The sequence below is a fragment of the Perca fluviatilis genome, chromosome 24, assembly GCF_010015445.1.
Source record: "Perca fluviatilis chromosome 24, GENO_Pfluv_1.0, whole genome shotgun sequence".
Lineage (NCBI taxonomy): Eukaryota > Metazoa > Chordata > Actinopteri > Perciformes > Percidae > Perca > Perca fluviatilis.
In genome coordinates, this window is record NC_053135.1 from 14702142 (window position 1) to 14720256 (window position 18115).

Consider the following 18115-nt stretch of genomic DNA (forward strand, 5'->3'; position numbering starts at 1 on the left):
ATGGACTCCAAAAAACTTCTAATTTGTGTGTGTTCAGCCCATTGTGGTGCGTCATCACTGGGTGCATCGGAGACGGCAAGAAGGCAAATGTAAACAATGTGGGAAGGTGAGTTTTATTTTATCTTGACCAATATTCTAATAAGAATCATTTTAAGTTTAACTGTTTATAAGGTTTACGGTATAAACCCTCTTTCTCTCTTGCAGGTTATTGCAAGTTATACCCTAAATTGCTTGAGTTCCCCACTTAATTAAATATAAATTAAACTGGTAGTTTAATTTAATTTTTAGTAGCAGTGAAGAGCACACAATAACTTATGTTCCTGTCTTTCTGTGCAGGGTTTCCAGCAGAAGTTTGCTTTCCACAGTAAAGAGATTGTAGCCATCAGTTGCTCCTGGTGCAAACAGGCTGTGAGTACTGTATATTTGGGAACATGTAAAACCGGATAAGTAAGAAGGACAGCGTGTGTTTAATCTTGAATTTTCACATTGGGACACTTAAGTCATTTAACTTGACTTAAACTGAACTACCACAAACGTATTATTATTATAATTTTATTTTTTTTACAAAATTATATTATTTCTATTCTACAGATCTCAATGAATAAATGCATTGTATGGCTGTATTTCCCTCTTTAGTACCACAACAAGGTGTCCTGCTTCATGCTCCAGCAAATTGAGGAGCCTTGTCCAATAGGAGCTCATGCTGCCCTTATTGTTCCACCTACATGGATCATTCGAGTCCGACGCAATCAGGTAATACTGCTGTCAGTCACTCTTTTTTTTCCCCATACAATGTTATTATATATTAATTTTATTTTTTTATACAATTACATTAACAGTAGAACACACATCTCCCTTATATACACTATCACCCAACACAGACACCAAGCAATCCTTGGGCCTACATTGAAATTGAATTATTATTGAAATAATAATTGTTATAATAATAATAATAATAATAATAATAATAATAATAATAATAAACCAAACTAAAGCAAGTAACTTACAGGATATACAATCAAATATGATATAGTATTCATGTAACAAATACATAATGACAGATAAGAGATGTTAAAAATAAAGAAATACATCAAAGCACATACTCTCATAGATCTGCAAAAAGACATGGGGACAACAAAGTGACAAGGACTAAAAAAGAGACATAAAATAAATAAAATGGGTTTAAAAGTCCTCCTCAGCACATTATACTACTAAGAGAAGTAAAATGGTTATGGCTGATCAATCGGAAGCCTTTTTAGATTGCTGAAGTGTGATATTAAGTTTTGTCACCTGACATTTAATTTCTCAACTGAACCTCTAAGAAGAAACTTGATTTTCTCTAGATTGAGAAAAAAAACATCATGTCCCCCAACCAGACCGATGGAGGACTAGTACCATCTGAAAACCGTCTACAGACACGTTTGGGTCCCAGATGTCTCACTGCTCTCACGATACAATCTCCATCTCCTCACCAAGGCCGATAGCTCGTCCCTCTTGTTATATCCAGCGATCTCATGGTGATGAAAGGCCTCTTAACTCCCGCCCTAGATCCTTTGTATCTCCCCCTGCTAAGCTCCTTGGGGATTTCACGCTCAGTAAAAAAGAAAATAACAGAGCTTTGCTGTAAACAATGGCTCCATCGGCGCCGTATTGTTGCGCGAGGACAGAGATGCGGTTGAGAAAAATATTCCTAAAGACAAGGAACAACAGGGAAAATGTTCCACAACTTCGTCGACTAAATTAACACAACTGAGCTAAAGACAAACAATAAATAAGAATAAGTATTGCAGCTGTTGCTGTCTGCCGCTCGTACGGTGCCTGAACCGGATCGAAGGGAGGGGGGAGTGTTGGCTACTCTGTAGTTTGTTCGCAAAACTCACATCATAACAATTTGGGGCATACATATTCACAAACAATACAACAGCAAGCAACAGAAAGCCCACAACAATTAAATTGAAGTAGTGTTAGTGGGGGGTAAATTGCATCCTCTTGTGAATCAATATAGCAACACCCCTGGCCTTAGAATTAAAGTGGGAATGGAATACCTGGTTTACACATGACCTGCGTAGCATGTGATGGTCTTTGAGGCACATATACATTTCTTGAACAAAGGAATGTTCAAGACGGAACCTAGGATATTTTTCCCCTGTAACATCCCATACCTTTTCACATTCCAAGACAAAAATCTAATTATCAGCCATTTAAGTATTTAAAAAACATTTGATACCATAGATTTTGGCATATTACCCAATAAAATGGGTACGGCATAAGAGGGGCTGTGCTGAACTAGTTGAAAAGCTATATAGTTAACTGGCAACAATCCCACAGGGGTCAGTACTAGGTCCTACAACATTTGTTCTGTATTTAAATGACGGTGTACGTAAGGTATCAGTTCTTTTTAAAATTAGTTTTATTTGCGGTATTTTCTGTTCTGGGGAGAATTTACAGCAGCAGGAGGTGGTGTGCATGGACACAGATCGTCAAATCAATCATAAATTTCTGTCATAAACAGTATGGTCTCTGTAGAAACTGTACATTGATGCAAAATGTACATCAAGTCAACAGTTTAGCCCCCGTTCCTGTCAGTATATAAAGGATAACAAATCTGTAGAGAACCTAACAAAAATGAATACGAACTGTAAGAAAAATAGATCCTGATTTAGACACAGTCAGCCATCTACTCTTTGGTAAGTGGCTGAGGTATAACCAATATGATGCACTTAAGCTGTTCTGCTATCTAATAGAATAAACCCTCTCTGCTTTATAACTCAACATTTTTCACCCTTCACCCTCCATTATCTTTTATATTGGACACACTTTGTTCAATCATGTAACTATCAATCAGTTTAACTGTTGCTGTGGCTGTTGTTGCAGGTACTTACAGCAGTGTCTACGAGTAAGACTTAGACTCAGCTGGTGATGGCAACGTTGTTTGTGGTGTCCTGATATAAGATTTTAATTGACAGCCAGTCAAAAACAACTAGTTTTCATTGCCATGGAATAGTTTAGTACACAGTATAGTTGGCAAATGTTACAAATATTTGTTTTTTTTAAGTGTCTTTCCTTATTCATGTTCCCCATACAAAATATTTGCTTTGCATGGGGAACATGAATAAGGAAAGACACAAATAACAAACAAATATTTGGTCTGTCTTACTGTCTAACGGTCTGTCTGTCTAAGTGTCTCAAATAGATATTTTATTTATTCCCGGAGGGAAATTCACATGTCACAACAATGCTACGCAAACGAAAAACACTGAGCAAAGAATAGTGCACGGAATCGATCAGTTATCAAAAACACAATCAAATATCAAAGCACAGGTACTAATATGATATGAGATTTGAAAGTAAAAAAAGATGTGGATGTGTTGATTTTAATAAGGTGCTTTGCCTTGAACTTCCCCACACACATTTGTTTTAATGAAGGGAAAAACCTTTTCCTTTATTACGAAAACAAGCTGCATCACATCCTCCCCATGCGCTCCATTAAAATCAACCTGCAGTGATCTGCAGCTGATGATGTCTCTGTTTTGTGTCTCCAACAGTCATCTATGAAGTCAAGTAAGAAGAAGAAGAGAGCATCATTCAAGCGGAAATGCAGCAAGAAAGGAGCAGAGGTCAGTCCTGCACTATATTATATTATAATATTATATATTATATTATTATTATTATTATTATTATTATTATTATTATTATTATTATTATATTATTACTATATTTTTCAGTTTCTCTCTGTGCCACCTCTGGCCATATGGTTATGGTACACATATAAAACACATACAATTTGGTTTTGGTTCTTTGCTTTGTGTGTTACACACTCTGAAACTCTCTTAAGGATAACACCATCTTTAAAGATATATCTGACAGACATGATTTGTGATAAATGTGTGTTTGTTTTTTGTCATAGAATAGAGTAGACCGATTATCTGCCCTGGGTGATTATCGGGCTGTTTTTTGGCAGTTTGCAGATTATCTGTATCGGCGTTTAATTTGCCTGATAACCGAACAAAGTTAATTATTTAAAAGTGCGATACTTTGTTTCAGCTACAGCTCTGTGTTTGTTACATTCAAAAATCTTAATTTTGACTTAAAGGTTTTAATTTTCACTGTAAATGCATAAACGTTCCAAATATTTCACTAACTACTAATAATTGGTATCGGTATCGGCCTTGAAAAACCAGTATCTGTCGATCCCTACTTGAGATACCTTCTGAAAGGCTAATATGGATTAATAGTTGAGGGAAACCAGCCTGTAGATAAGTCCCAGGTTAGACAGCCTAAATGGACAAGCTCTACTATAGAGGGACTTAGCAGATCATCTTCCTCTCTGACAGGAAGGACGACAGTGGAAGCCGTTTTTAATCAGACCCATCCCTTCGCCACTGATGAAACCGCTGCTGGTGTTTGTCAACCCCAAGAGTGGAGGAAACCAGGTATTCACGAACAACCCAATCAACCCAGCCAGTGGGTTAATGACTATAGGCATCCAGCAAATGGTTCAGTGATTTAGTCAATGAACTAGTCAATGTGTCATCCAGTTTAGTCAAGCTATTAGTTATGCAGTTATGGTGTCACTAAACCAGCCCACAAGTCTGGAAGCCTGTCAGTCAGTCAGCAGTCAGTAAATCACAAAGGTTTGGACTTAAGTCAAAAAGCTCATGATTTCACGCTCAACTTGTCAAATCAAACAACAGTTGAAACTGGATGTCTACTTCGACATCAGTGACTGGTGACTTCATTTAGATGTTGGCCTTTTTATTTTATTTGGCATTTATCCTTTATTTTAGCAGAAGGGGACCCACTGAGACAGAAATCTCTATTACAAAGTTAACATTGAATCAGTACATACAAACACATACACATTCAAACATTTCAAAACAGTTACAAATGGTAACTCATTTTGTTCTTCAATATTTCAATTACTAGCTCCTTACAAAATCTGACACCAGAGAAGATTGCTCAGCTGCATCTTGGAATTCATTCCCTATACTGTACTGTAAGGCTTGCTAAAACACTGAAATCAGCCTTACCCCATTCAGTCCTGTATCTGGATGTATTTAAGTTGATAGAATCCAGAGATTTAGTGGTATAATTTAAGAAATGAATTGACGGACTGGTTATATACAGAGGGAGTTTAGCAGTTAAAGCTTTGTAAATAAATAATATATAATGCTACATCCTTCCTAAATCAAGAGAGAACCAGTCTGAGGCATGCATATAAAGTGAATCAACATAGTCGATGCCTTTTTCTGCTGTCCGTAGAGAGGCAGGGCTTATTGTCTTAAGTGCTCATATTATGCTTTTTGGCTTTTTCCCTTTCCTTTATTGTGTCATATATCTTTTTGTGCATGTTATAGGTTTACAAAGTGAAAAAGCCCAAAGTCCACCCCAAAGGGACTTACCATCTTCCAGAGAAAACACTGTTCACAAACTGCTCCAAACAGCTCTATTGTAGTCCAGCCTTTGCTTCCTTGACGAACTTTGTCACACACGTTATAATGCTCGCCTAGCTGCTAGCATGGCACGCCATCATACTCTGCAACTGACAAGCTAGCAGTCCTTAACTAGCTACTGCGTATGTGCGACTCCCAACAAAGATGGTACAGAAGTGAGATGTCTCACTCTGTAGCTAAAACAGAGAGCTCAAAACACAGGGTGAAAAGAGGAGCTGCAGCAATGTGCAGTACCCCAAATATATCGTGTTTGTTTGAAAATTAAACCATGTAAACCTATTCTGGTACAACCACTAAATACAATTAGGAACCTGAAAATGAGTATAATAAGAGCACTTTAAAGGACTCTCGGGCCCATTCCTCAATCTGAAGAGAAATTATGTATGTAGAATCACCTGATAAGGACCTAAAACCCAATGTTTAGGACTTGGACCTTAACCCGCCTCTCTCAACTTAGGACTTGACTGGACTTGAGTCTTACGAGACAATGTGTCAGTGCCACTGAATGTACTGTAAGTAGATTATGGGTAAGTTTAGTTACTTTCAAGTCTTTTAAACTCATATTGGTTTCTCTGTCGGACAGGGCAATAAGATCCTGCAGTCCTTTATGTGGTATCTGAATCCCAGACAGGTATTTGACCTGAGCCAAGGTGGACCACACGAGGGGTAGGTCTCTCTCACACACGCACGCGCGCACCCCCCACACACACACACTAACATCAGTGAACATCTCTTGGTGATGTCAGATTTGTTTGGCTGAATTGACCATTAACTAGTGTCAATCTTGTAGCCTGGAGCTGTATCGTAAAGTCCATAACCTGAGTATCCTGGCCTGTGGAGGAGACGGCACCGTGAGTATTAATGCACACACACACACAAACACACACACACACACACACACACACACACACACACACACACACACACACACACACACACACACACACACACACACACACACAATATTATTATTGTAAGTTAACACAATAATAATGTTGTGTTCACACCGGCTGTGTAAATTTGCTTCACGTCGTGAAGCAAATCATATGATTGCTCGAGTTGAAATATTGTAACTTGCACGGATATGCGAATTATGTGAATTTTGCGTGTATTCGCACCTTTGCGTTGTCTTTGTATGTAATCGCATTACAACAGTCACTGTCTTTGTATCCCGAAAAGACAATATTTACTTCATCCAATATGTATTTCTGAAAAAATAAAAGAAACACGACTGAACCAGTTTAGTGATGTGCTGATTGAAATGTGAACTAGAATCAAATACTATCTTAAATTCCTAGTTTATAGCCTCTATATTGCTAGACTGTGAACCTGTGGAATGTGTGACAGTGATTACAATGTCTGTCTGATTATTATTGAATTGAAGTAGTGAGTAGTGCATGCCCATGTCATCAGCCCATGTCATCAGCATAAAAATCATATGATGTGTATGTACGTATTAAAAAACAGAATGTGCCAAAGAAATAAAACCTAGAGGTACATCGTGGCTATGAAGTAGTTATTCATAGCCACGATGATGACTTCAGCAGAGGTGTTGTTTCTGATGGAAAGAGAGAGATGGACAGATGGAGGAACACAGCCTTTAGTCTCTTTAACTGCATGTCTGTGTGTGTGTGTGTGTGTGTGTGTGTGTGTGTGTTGTGTGTGTGTGTGTGTGTGTGTGTGGAACCAGGTGGGCTGGATCCTGTCTTGTCTTGATGAACTGGCATTAAATCCTCAACCTCCTGTTGCCGTGTTACCACTAGGGACAGGAAATGACCTCGCCAGGACCCTCAACTGGGGAGGGGTGGGTACAAATAATGACAAAGACACCTACACACAATAAAACTGTATTGTTGAATACAAATTGTCCAATTCAATGCTGTTGGCAATCTGAGCAATTGCTGGCTCATTTTTAATTTAACATACAATAAGCCCTCATGTGCTGTATTGAAGCTTCTGCATTTGCTAAATTTTTTCTTTAATTTGTCACTAATCTGTACGCTTGGATTAATTTCAAACTTCAAACTTTCAAACATGTGCCTTAGGCTATTGTTACTCAGACTTCAAGAAAGTCCATCTTCAGCACTTGTTTTCTAAAGTTATTTTGTTGCTTCAACATAAAAATCTTGTTTTATATTCACATAAATATATTTGTGTATACGTATCCATATATTTTTTTTAATGTAACTCTGCATGTATTCCAGGGCTATACAGATGAACCTCTGTCTAAGATCCTGTCCCATGTTGAGGATGGAACTGTTGTCCAGCTAGACAGATGGAATCTACAGGTTGAACCAAACCACAGTGCAGGGGCTGAACCGGACGAACAGCAGACTGATAAGGTCAGTGGCAGTACACATACATCATATCCAGAAACTCTAAGCTGACATCTGAGACTGTGAACGCTTAACGCTTCTTATGTAAAAATTGTCGACACTTCACTCTTGTTATTTAAAACAAATTTTCATGCTCTCATCTTAAACCCGTCAAACTAAACGTAAATGTGCTTAGCTGCCCTATTGCTAATCTGTAGTCTGTCCATCCAACACTTTGATATCCTACAACTTCTGACAGATTCCATAAAGATTTATATGGATATCCATACCCAGAAATCTAAATGATTTTTGCGAGCCCATGGATGTATTAAGGACTCCTGGATAACACACTCAGAGCCCCATGCGTTCCTATGAAACTTTCTCACTGGGCACTAACGGCAAAACAGCCTCTGCATGCTTTCTCACACTTCTACGTTTTGGGCCCATAGAGCCTGCACATTAGAGTCCCTCAGCAGCCGAGCTGGTTGAGAGCATGAGTGTCAGATATTTCCTTTTGACTAACCATACACATGGATGGGATACCATTATGTTCCTGGGGGCTTGGGTGAACCACATCCCTCGTCCTGTTGTCAAGGGCCACCAGAAAATCAAAATCAAAAGTGATTGGTCCACCCAGGGCCAGGCCTGCTGGAAAATCTGTCTGAACGGGAGTGGGGCCAGACGTACCTGCCAAAGCAAATGAAACATGAGCTCGCAGATTCATCTGGTTCCCAGGCTATCTCCTGGGGCTGTGTTCAGAGCCGGGGCTAAGGGGCCCTCCTACCATGTAAACAGTTTGCCATTGCCACACAGTCACACCTGACGCCCTAGTGCTCCCATGTCAGTCCTCCCTTCTTTAAAACAGTTTGCTTTATCTGTTGGTAAGGATAATAGGTAGACCTATACGGATCAGAATGGGGTATTAACAAAAACTATTTATTGAATGTAATAGAATATTTTCTATTGAATCTTAAGTTAAGTCAACGTAAATATGAAATTGTAGAAAATATAAAATGTAGGAAATGTATAACACATGTAATACAGTGGGGCAAAAAAGTATTTAGTCAGCCACCAATTGTGCAAGTTCTCCCACTTAAAAAGATGAGAGAGGCCTGTAATTTTCATCATAGGTACACTTCAACTATGAGAGACAAAATGAGAAAAGAAAATCCAGAAAATCACATTGTAGGATTTTTAATGAATTTATTTGCAAATTATGGTGGAAAATAAGTTTTTGGTCAATAACAAAAGTTCATCTCAATACTTTGTTATATACCCTTTGTTGGCAATGACAGAGGTAAAACGTTTTCTGTAAGTCTTCACAAGGTTGTCACACACTGTTGCTGGTATTTTGTCCCATTCCTCCATGCAGATCTCCTCTAGAGCAGTGAGGTTTTGGGGCTGTCGCTGGGCAACACAGACTTTCAACTCCCTCCATAGATTTTCTATGGGGTTGAGATCTGGAGACTGGCTAGGCCGCTCCAGGACCTTGAAATGCTTCTTACGAAGCCACTCCTTCGTTGCCCAGGCGGTGTGTTTGGGATCATTGTCATGCTGAAAGACCCAGCCACGTTTCATCTTCAATGCCCTTGCTGATGGAAGGAGGTTTTCACTTAAAATCTCATGATACATGGCCCCATTCATTCTTTCCTTTACACGGATCAATCGTCCGGGTCTCTTTGCAGAAAAACAGCCCCAAAGCATGATGTTTCCACCCCCATGCTTTACAGTAGGTATGGTTTTCTTTTGAAGCAACTCAGCATTCTTTCTCCTCCAAACACGACGAGTTGAGTTTTTACCAAAAAGTTCTATTTTGGTTTCATCTGACCATCTTACATTCTCCCAATCCTCTTCTGGAGCATCCAAATGCTCTCTAGCAAACTTCAGATGGGCCTGGACATGTACTGGCTTAAGCAGGGGGACACGTCTGGCACTGCAGGATTTGATCCCTGGCGGCGTAGTGTGTTACTGATGGTAGCCTTTGTTACTTTGGTCCCAGCTCTCTGCAGGTCATTCACTAGGTCCCCCCATGTGATTCTGGGATTTTTGCTCACCGTTCTTGTGATCATTTTGACCCCACGGGGTGAGATCTTGCGTGGAGCCCCAGATTGAGGGAGATTATCAGTGGTCTTGTATGTCTTCCATTTTCTAATAATTGCTCCCACAGTTGATTTCTTCACACCAAGCTGCTTACCTATTGCAGATTCAGTCTTTCCAGCCTGGTGCAGGTCTAAAATGTTGTTTCTGGTGTCCTTTGACAGCTCTTTGGTCTTGCTCATAGTGGAGTTTGGAGTGTGACTGTTTGAGGTTGTGGACAGGTGTCTTTTATACTGATAACAAGTTCAAACAGGTGCCATTAATACAGGTAACGAGTGGGGGACAGAGGAGCCTCTTAAAGAAGAAGATGCAGGTCTGTGAGAGCCAGAAATCTTGCTTGTTTGTAGGTGACCAAATACTTATTTTACCGAGGACTTTACCAATTAATTCATTAAAAATCCTACAATGTGATTTTCTGGATTTGTTTTTCTCATTTTGTCTCTCATAGTTGAAGTGTACCTATGATGAAAATTACAGGCCTCTCTCATCTTTTTAAGTGGGAGAACTTGCACAATTGGTGGCTGACTAAATACTTTTTTGCCACACTCCAGTCCTCACAGTATTATAAAATGAGCCTTGGCTAAACAATGTAAATACATAGCCTATAGGATATGGCTGCAGCTTTATGTCTCTATAGTAAAATAAAATGTATACTGCTGTATCTCTACCGCAGGTTTCCTTTTATATATTTTAAAATATGAAATACTACTTATAGTATGGCCTGGCTAAAGACTTTATGGTTATTATTTACTAAGAGATGTGCATTCGTATTGCCTGTATGCCCAGCTAATCTACATTTTAAATAATATAACGATATTTAATCAATAGTCAATCCATTGCTTTCCATCTTGCATTAGTGCAGAGTTGTAACTAAACCTTGAGAAGCTGGATAATCATTGTTCACATTCTTGTACACGTATGTGCGCCTATGAGGAGTGCCATCACACCCATATATTTTCTAAACTGGTAGCCACAGATGTTGCTGCTGGAAAGCGTAAGATTCATTCTGTGCACGCGCATATGAATGAATGTCCATGCGAGGAGCGATTATCTTTTCCGAGCTGCAGTTTATAACAATGTTGCCTGTTGGCATTTATCGAACTTAATGGGCCCTATCTTGCACCTTGCGCAATGCAGCGCAAAGCCCGACGCAAGTGTCTTTGCCAGTTTAAGATCAACAAGGGTGTCAATTTCCCATCCAGTGCCCACGTCGTTTAAATAGCAAATGCACCTGCGCCCATCTGTGTGCCCATGGGTGTGCTGGTCTTACAGGGAGGTGTTGTCACGTGCATTCTTGGCGCATTTCTATCTTGAGGCAGCGGAAAGTGATGGCACCATTGACCAACAAAAACCTGGTCTGAAGTCAATAACGCAGCATTTCATTTGTTACAATGGACCAAGGTACAAAAGTGCCTGGCTTTTAAAGGGAATTGGAGATGACACTCTGATTGGTTTATTGCATGTTACGCCCAAAACAAACCTAAGAATTAATGAAGACAATAAGTACAACCCTGTTGAACCATGCGCCCAGGCACACAGACCCTTTTTTCCTCCGTTGAACTAACAAAAGTGGATTCGTACATGCCCTACGCCAGGCGCTTCACGCCGTGTGCATAAATTGTTAAATTAGGGCCCAATAAGTAGATCTATTTCACTCTCCCTTTAGTCAGGCACAAAGTCACAGAACGCAGTCCTGGAAGTTGCTGGCAAGCAAGACACAGACAAACCAAGAGATGCACTGCATTGCTGTTTCCGCAATTCACTGTCATGTTTTAATGATAGTTCCACTTCATTCTTTCATTGAAGTTGTAAACATTGACACACAAGGAGGAGGCAGGGTCCTGGCTGTATTCACACAATTGTCTTCTCTTACCATTGAGAGTCCTCCTAAATGACTATGTGACTGTTGTGTTGTGTTTTAATGTTTATGTGTATGCTCTCTCTCTCTCTCAGCTCCCTCTAGATGTTTTCAACAATTACTTCAGTCTTGGGTTTGACGCCCATGTGACTCTAGAGTTTCACGAGTCAAGAGGTATGTTCATATGAATAAACGGAACAATGAAAAGCAAATGTTACTATACAATATACTGTATGGGAAACTCCTTATTGTTGTTCACATTCATATCGATGTGTAAAGGATTATGGGAGCATTGCTAATTTGTGAAAACTTTGCTTTTTCAGTTAATTTTTACATCTTTTGTTGATTTTACTGTCCGTCATTGTTTCAGAGGCCAACCCAGAGAAGTTTAATAGTCGTTTTAGGAACAAGATGTTCTATGCTGGGGTGAGTGCTTCTCCGTGTTAAAGATCAGTGTGTGTGAATGTTTCTCTTTAATACTGTTTGGTTTTAAAGCAGCGCTCTCAACATTTTGCCAAAATATGCTTTTTTGCGGACCAACCCACAATCAAATAAGAAGGACATCATTTTAACCACACACATATGTGTTTAGTCTAGCCGAATACAAATAGTGGGGGAAACGTTTAGCCTTTATTAAATGTACAGTTTCATCCAAAGTTGTGTTCAAGACCAGATCATGTTACAACAAAGGTGGTTCATGTTAGGAGACATTCAGATGAAATATTTTGTATAAAACATGTGAATGGAGCTTTTGTTGTTTGTAGTTATGTTGTAAGAATGTGAATGCACTCTGGGTCACAAACATCACATATGGTAGCTGGCACATGCAGCAGAGAAGGACTTGAAGCTAACATGCCATGACATTAAAAGAGTGGGGGACCAGCGCCGTTGTTTCCATTTGCAGAGTTACTTACTTAAGCTACTCTTTGTTTTGTATTATTTTATTATTTGCACACTTGAAGTCACTTTATTATTATTTTTTACTTTGAACAGACATTTTCCTCAACATTTTCAGCCTGTTTTCTGACACAATGTTGCAGTTCTTAAACACTAAAAGCATTTTTGCATTTTCTTTTTTGCGACGTTTTTAAAAGTTCGCTTAAAATTCGCTTGACAATTAGACGGAAACATGGCTACTGTCACAAAAATGACGTTCCTCTATCATTGCTTAATTCAAGACATTCGAATGTCTAAGGAACTGTGCCAGCGTGACAAAATTCAATTCCGTTTTATTTTTAGTGTCAAACCATAACAGAAGTTGTCTCAGGGCACTTTACAGATAGAGTAGGTCTAGACCACATTCTATAATTAAGACCTAACAATTCCCTCCAAGAGCAAGCATTTGGTGTGACAGTGGCAAAGAAAAAGTTCATTTTAGCAGGCATAATCATCATGTAGACCCTGGCTCTTGGTGGGCGGCCTGTGCTATCTTCCTGGCAGTGGGTATAACGGAATGACATGATGAACAGTGGCATTTGTAGTAATAGTAAAGGTAATAGAACTATGACTAGTGCCTAGTGCAGTATGCAGTTCCTTTAATGCCAATTAAATGTTCCAGTCTCTGTAATAGGATACATGCTTTATAGATAGATAAATAGATTGCTCTGCCCTGCCTCTGTCTCTTCCTCTGTGTCCACCTCTCCCACTATACAAATTGTCCAACAATTGTCAGTTGTCTTCTATATAAGCAGGCTGTTGTCCCTCTCTAATGTCTCTCTGATCTGTGTTTAGTATGTGATTTTTGAGAAATGATAGCTGAGGAGTTACACCTGTACACTAAATTTGACATGTGATAAGTTCCACTAAAATGTGATTATGAGGGTCATTCTACAGATTTGGTGACATTTCAGTAGTGTTGGAAATTCATAGTTAAGAAGATTTTACCAAAAATTGTTTTTATAGTTATGAAGTATAACAATGTCTGAATTGAATAAGGCCATGTGGCACACTGGTAGCTGCTAGCATCCCGAATTAGCAACAGATTAGCACAAAATCTTCAACCCTGTCACATTCAACCCCATCACATTTTTCAATGTTACGGGGTTGAATGGCTGTTACAGGGTTGAATAGCTGTTACATCTTAGCAATATTTAATGTATATTGCTTAATACCAATCATATTTTCTTGTTGATGTGAATGTTTGTTGTTTACGGTTTTACAGTATTAACTAAAAGTACAAGGAATTATTGAAAATAAGTTAAAAATGGTAAGTGAAAATGGTAGGGCTGCTCCCTCTTAGTCGATTAGTCGACTAATCGGTCGTTTTGGTCTTGGTCAACTTAGATTTCTTTAGTCGATTAGTCATGTTTCATGCTTTTTTCATGCTGAATGACTTATTTACAAGAAACGTACGAGCACATCTCTGGTAAACACAAGAATTAAAGTGGTGCTTTAACATGACTCTTAGTGGAGAAACTCAGATTTACAGATCGATTAAATCAACTAATGGATTAGTCGATACAATTGAATGAGTGTTAGTCGACTAAGAATTTCTTCAATCGAGCACAGCCCTAGAAAATGGTGAACAAACTGTAGGCTTAGCTATAATGTTAAGATGTTTGCTCAATGTTCAAACAGACATTCCTGCCATTACTCTGGATATTTCTATGAAATCAATTAAATGTTGTAACTGTTAGTTTATTAATGTGTTTTAATCTGTCTAGATATCATCTAGATTGTTTAGATATGTTGACAGTAAGTTTAAAAATGTTTAGAAAATGGCAACATGTGAGTGATCTCACAAAAGAAGGATAAAATATATATCACGTGATGCTTTTCACTCAACCCTGTTACGAGATTATTTTTTTGACATTTTTGTATTAAATACACAAAATATAACATCAATATTGTTTTTATTGTGTGTATTAAATCAGGGTAAATAAGTCTATTTAAATTTTGTCAGGAATTACGCAGCATTCCTGCACATTTCTAGCGAAAATGTGGAGTTGGATTAGAAATTTCTTCATCGTAAACTGGAAAGGATGGTGCTGGTCAGTTTTCCTTGTTTTTATCTTTAATTACAATATGCCATTATTTAGAAGGGACATCTAAACTGTGAGATTATGCCAGAAGCTCATCTCAAGCTTATTGGAAAAATTAATAGTTGAATAACAAAATGACTGTGACGGGGTTGAATTAAATTGGGACTTGTTTGAGAAAATAATGCAGAATAATAAGTTAATACTCTACGTTGAGATGGGAAAAGGTATTTTCTGTCAAGTACACACATTACTTTGTCACATCAAATAAAAAAAAAAGCTTAAGATTTTAATGTTCATTGTTTCATCCTCTTCAATCCCAAATGGCACCGAATCTGTAAAATGACCCATGAACATTTTTACTAATTGAATTTAAAGATTCATCTGTTATTAATTCTTTTCACGACAATGCCAGATTACTGCAACCGATGGAGCATTTATTTTTGAAATGGTTGTGACAGTTGGCTCAAAATATTTTTCCTTGTGAGGATTTACGCAATGAGTGTGTTGATGATTCAATTAACAGAATAACGTAACACTTGCAATGAGAGACACTTCCACTGATGGGGTCAATCATACCAGCTGTGTCAGTGAAATGTTCTGGGGCCCATCGTTATTCTTTGAAATATAACAGTCTTTAGGTCTGTGGTCACACCAGTTGCTTCCCAGGATGTGTGACAAATCGACAAAAAGGCAGATCTTTGTCCTTTAGACCCCTATATGTGGTAAACATTAGGTTACTCAGGTCAGACTGCTATATATACAGTATAGGTTTCATGGTGCACTCCTCTGAGACTATCCTACTTATCTGTGTGTGTGTGTGTGTGTGTGTGTGTGTGTGTGTGTGTGTGTGTGTGTGTGTGTGTGTGTGTGTGTGTGTGTGTCTGTGTCTCTCATACAGACAGCATTCTCAGATTTCCTGATGAGAAGCTCCAAAGACCTGTCCAAGCACATCAAAGTGGTGGTGAGTAGCTGTCAGTAAATCATTTGTATAAAAACAGTCTCTCTCTGTCTCTCTCTCTCTCTCTCTCTCTCTCTCTCTCTCTCTCTCTCTCTCTGTCTGTGTCCCTTTTACTGTCTGTATGTCTCTCTTTCTCTCTCTCTCTGTATGGATGCATGATGAGTGTGCAGGGTATTTCATGGCAGCTAGTCGGGCTAGTGCTTTTCAATTATATTCAATTCAATTTAATTTAATTCAATTAGCTTTGTTGGCATTAATGTAACCAGAACAATATTGCCTAAGCATCACACAAAGTGAATATATACAAATGTAACAACAATAGAAAAAATCAAATCCAAACCAAAGCAACAATAATAATACTTACATTAATAATGTTGATAATCAAACGCGACAAAGCGATTAAAACAATAATAATAAAAAAAAGTGTAAATGTGAGAGACAAAACCTGGCTGAAATAAGGAGGGATTTGGGCTCCGTTCTCCAGGATAGAGCAAGGGGGGAGCATGGCCGGATATGCAGATCGCATCTGGACGTTCTCCAGGGGTGGATGGGCTGGGATAGGATTTTTATAAAAGCTTCTGGTCTGTACTAGGCCCAGACTGGTATGAGGTGGTGCTGGAGTGCCTTCATTTAGGGGAGCTCCTACTCAGCTGCTGCAGAGAATTCCTGACACTGCTAACTAAGAAAGGGGATCTGAATGATTTGAGGTAGCGTCAGCCAGTTGAGTGACTTTGTGTTGATTCTTTTATTCCAAAGCCTGACAAATCGGCTAAAGGGACACCTAGAGACAATGCTACTTTGTAACCAGGCTTAGTGTGTACCAGGCCATTCAATTAATCACAAATTGCGTCTTTTGCGTGAAATGATGGACTTGGCAAACATTGCAAATTTGAATTTTGGCCATCTTAGTTTGGATGAAGAGAAGGACTTATAGGCCTGTACACACCAAATCAGGCGTTGAAAAAGCCAGTCCTCCCATTCATTTAAATGTGGGTAGTGGGTTTAGCAGCGGTAGGGACCGCAGGGGATGCTGAAAAAACAACAACGAAAAGCATGAACAATCAAAGGCATGCTGCTGTGGGCAATCACGTAACCTACCGGCCATCAGACAAAACACAATGGAGGCACAAATTGGCCATTTAAGTGACGCTGATTTTTGTTGATTTTTCATTGCTTTTGCCACACTTTTAGCGAGACGGAGAATATTCCTGGCTTGGAAATCTACACCCCCCTCTTTCTCCTCCTGGCTGAAAGACATGATCTCGTTTCTAAACCTAGAGAAGATCAAGTTTGCTCTCAGGGGGGTTAGTGAGGGATTTCTAAAGAAGTGGCAGCCTTTTATTTCCTACTTTAACAGTCTATCTGTTCTGCCACCTGAATAAGTTGGCTCATTGACAAAGTCCAGTAATGCTGTGTGTGTGTGTGTGTGTGTGTGTTAACTCTACAACAACCGTGGAATATATCCTGTGCCTGACCTAGATCTTTGCTTAATTCTTGCTCCTATTTTTGTTTTTTTTCAGCTATTTAGTATTGCTATACTTGCCATATATGTTTTTGCTTAATTTCTGTCTTTTATTTATATATTTCTTTTTTACTATTTGTGTACTCATGGGGTGAGTTGTCGGGCATTTGGGAGGTGGGAAAATGGGGAGGAATTTGTTTTTGAAAAACTGTGATTTGTACAGACTTTAAACTATATATATATATATATATATATATATATATATATATATATATATATATATATATATATATATATATATATATATATATAGAAGTCCTTTCTCTCTCTCTCTCTCTCCCCAGTGTGATGGGACAGATTTAACATCGAAGGTTCAGGACTTGAAGCTGCAGTGTCTGGTCTTCCTCAACATCCCCAGGTCATACTAGTACCAATACTATTGTTACTGATACTACCTTTTACCATGTCTACTACTAACACACCATTGTACTGTTACTTTGTGTTCACTTGTTTAGTTTTGTCTACTTTGACTTTAAGTTATCGTAGTCTCTCTTTTAGTATCAGAAAAACATGATTTGCTTAAAAGAAGCATTGCCTGACTTTAGGAATTAAATACAAGCCTCTTCCAATACCTCTGGACAATCCAGCAGACAGTTTGACCAGGCTAGACTCATGAGAGTAAAGCTTTAGTGATGGCCAGATTTAAGCTTTGTAAACTATTGTCTTTATTTCCTGAGCCCACAGATGGCGCTCTCGGTTTAACATAGAAAGCGCATTCCTTGAGCATTTATCTTAAAACCTAGAGAGCCATCTAGTGTGCTCAGAAAATAAAGAAAATGATTCACGAAGCTTCATTTGGCCCTCATTATAAAGTCTTATTTACAAAGTAAAAAGAGGAAAATAAGTTATCCTTTATTACACAACACTCACCCTTTATCATAGTTGCACACTAAAACAGAAATTAATAACTATAACACTCTTAGCAGATTAT

General features: G+C 38.6%; 1 protein-coding gene across 1 annotated transcript in view; it reads left to right on the plus strand.

The window, feature by feature from the left end:
• LOC120554076 (diacylglycerol kinase zeta-like) overlaps positions 1 to 18115 on the plus strand; it is a 143324-nt gene that overhangs the window by 51000 nt on the left and 74209 nt on the right. The window contains 13 exon segments of the mRNA XM_039792676.1: positions 38 to 106; positions 337 to 408; positions 637 to 753; positions 3546 to 3617; positions 4335 to 4433; positions 6037 to 6119; positions 6244 to 6304; positions 7144 to 7257; positions 7658 to 7795; positions 11819 to 11897; positions 12094 to 12149; positions 15603 to 15665; positions 17469 to 17542. Of these exon segments, the coding sequence (XP_039648610.1) occupies positions 38 to 106; positions 337 to 408; positions 637 to 753; positions 3546 to 3617; positions 4335 to 4433; positions 6037 to 6119; positions 6244 to 6304; positions 7144 to 7257; positions 7658 to 7795; positions 11819 to 11897; positions 12094 to 12149; positions 15603 to 15665; positions 17469 to 17542 (1097 nt within the window).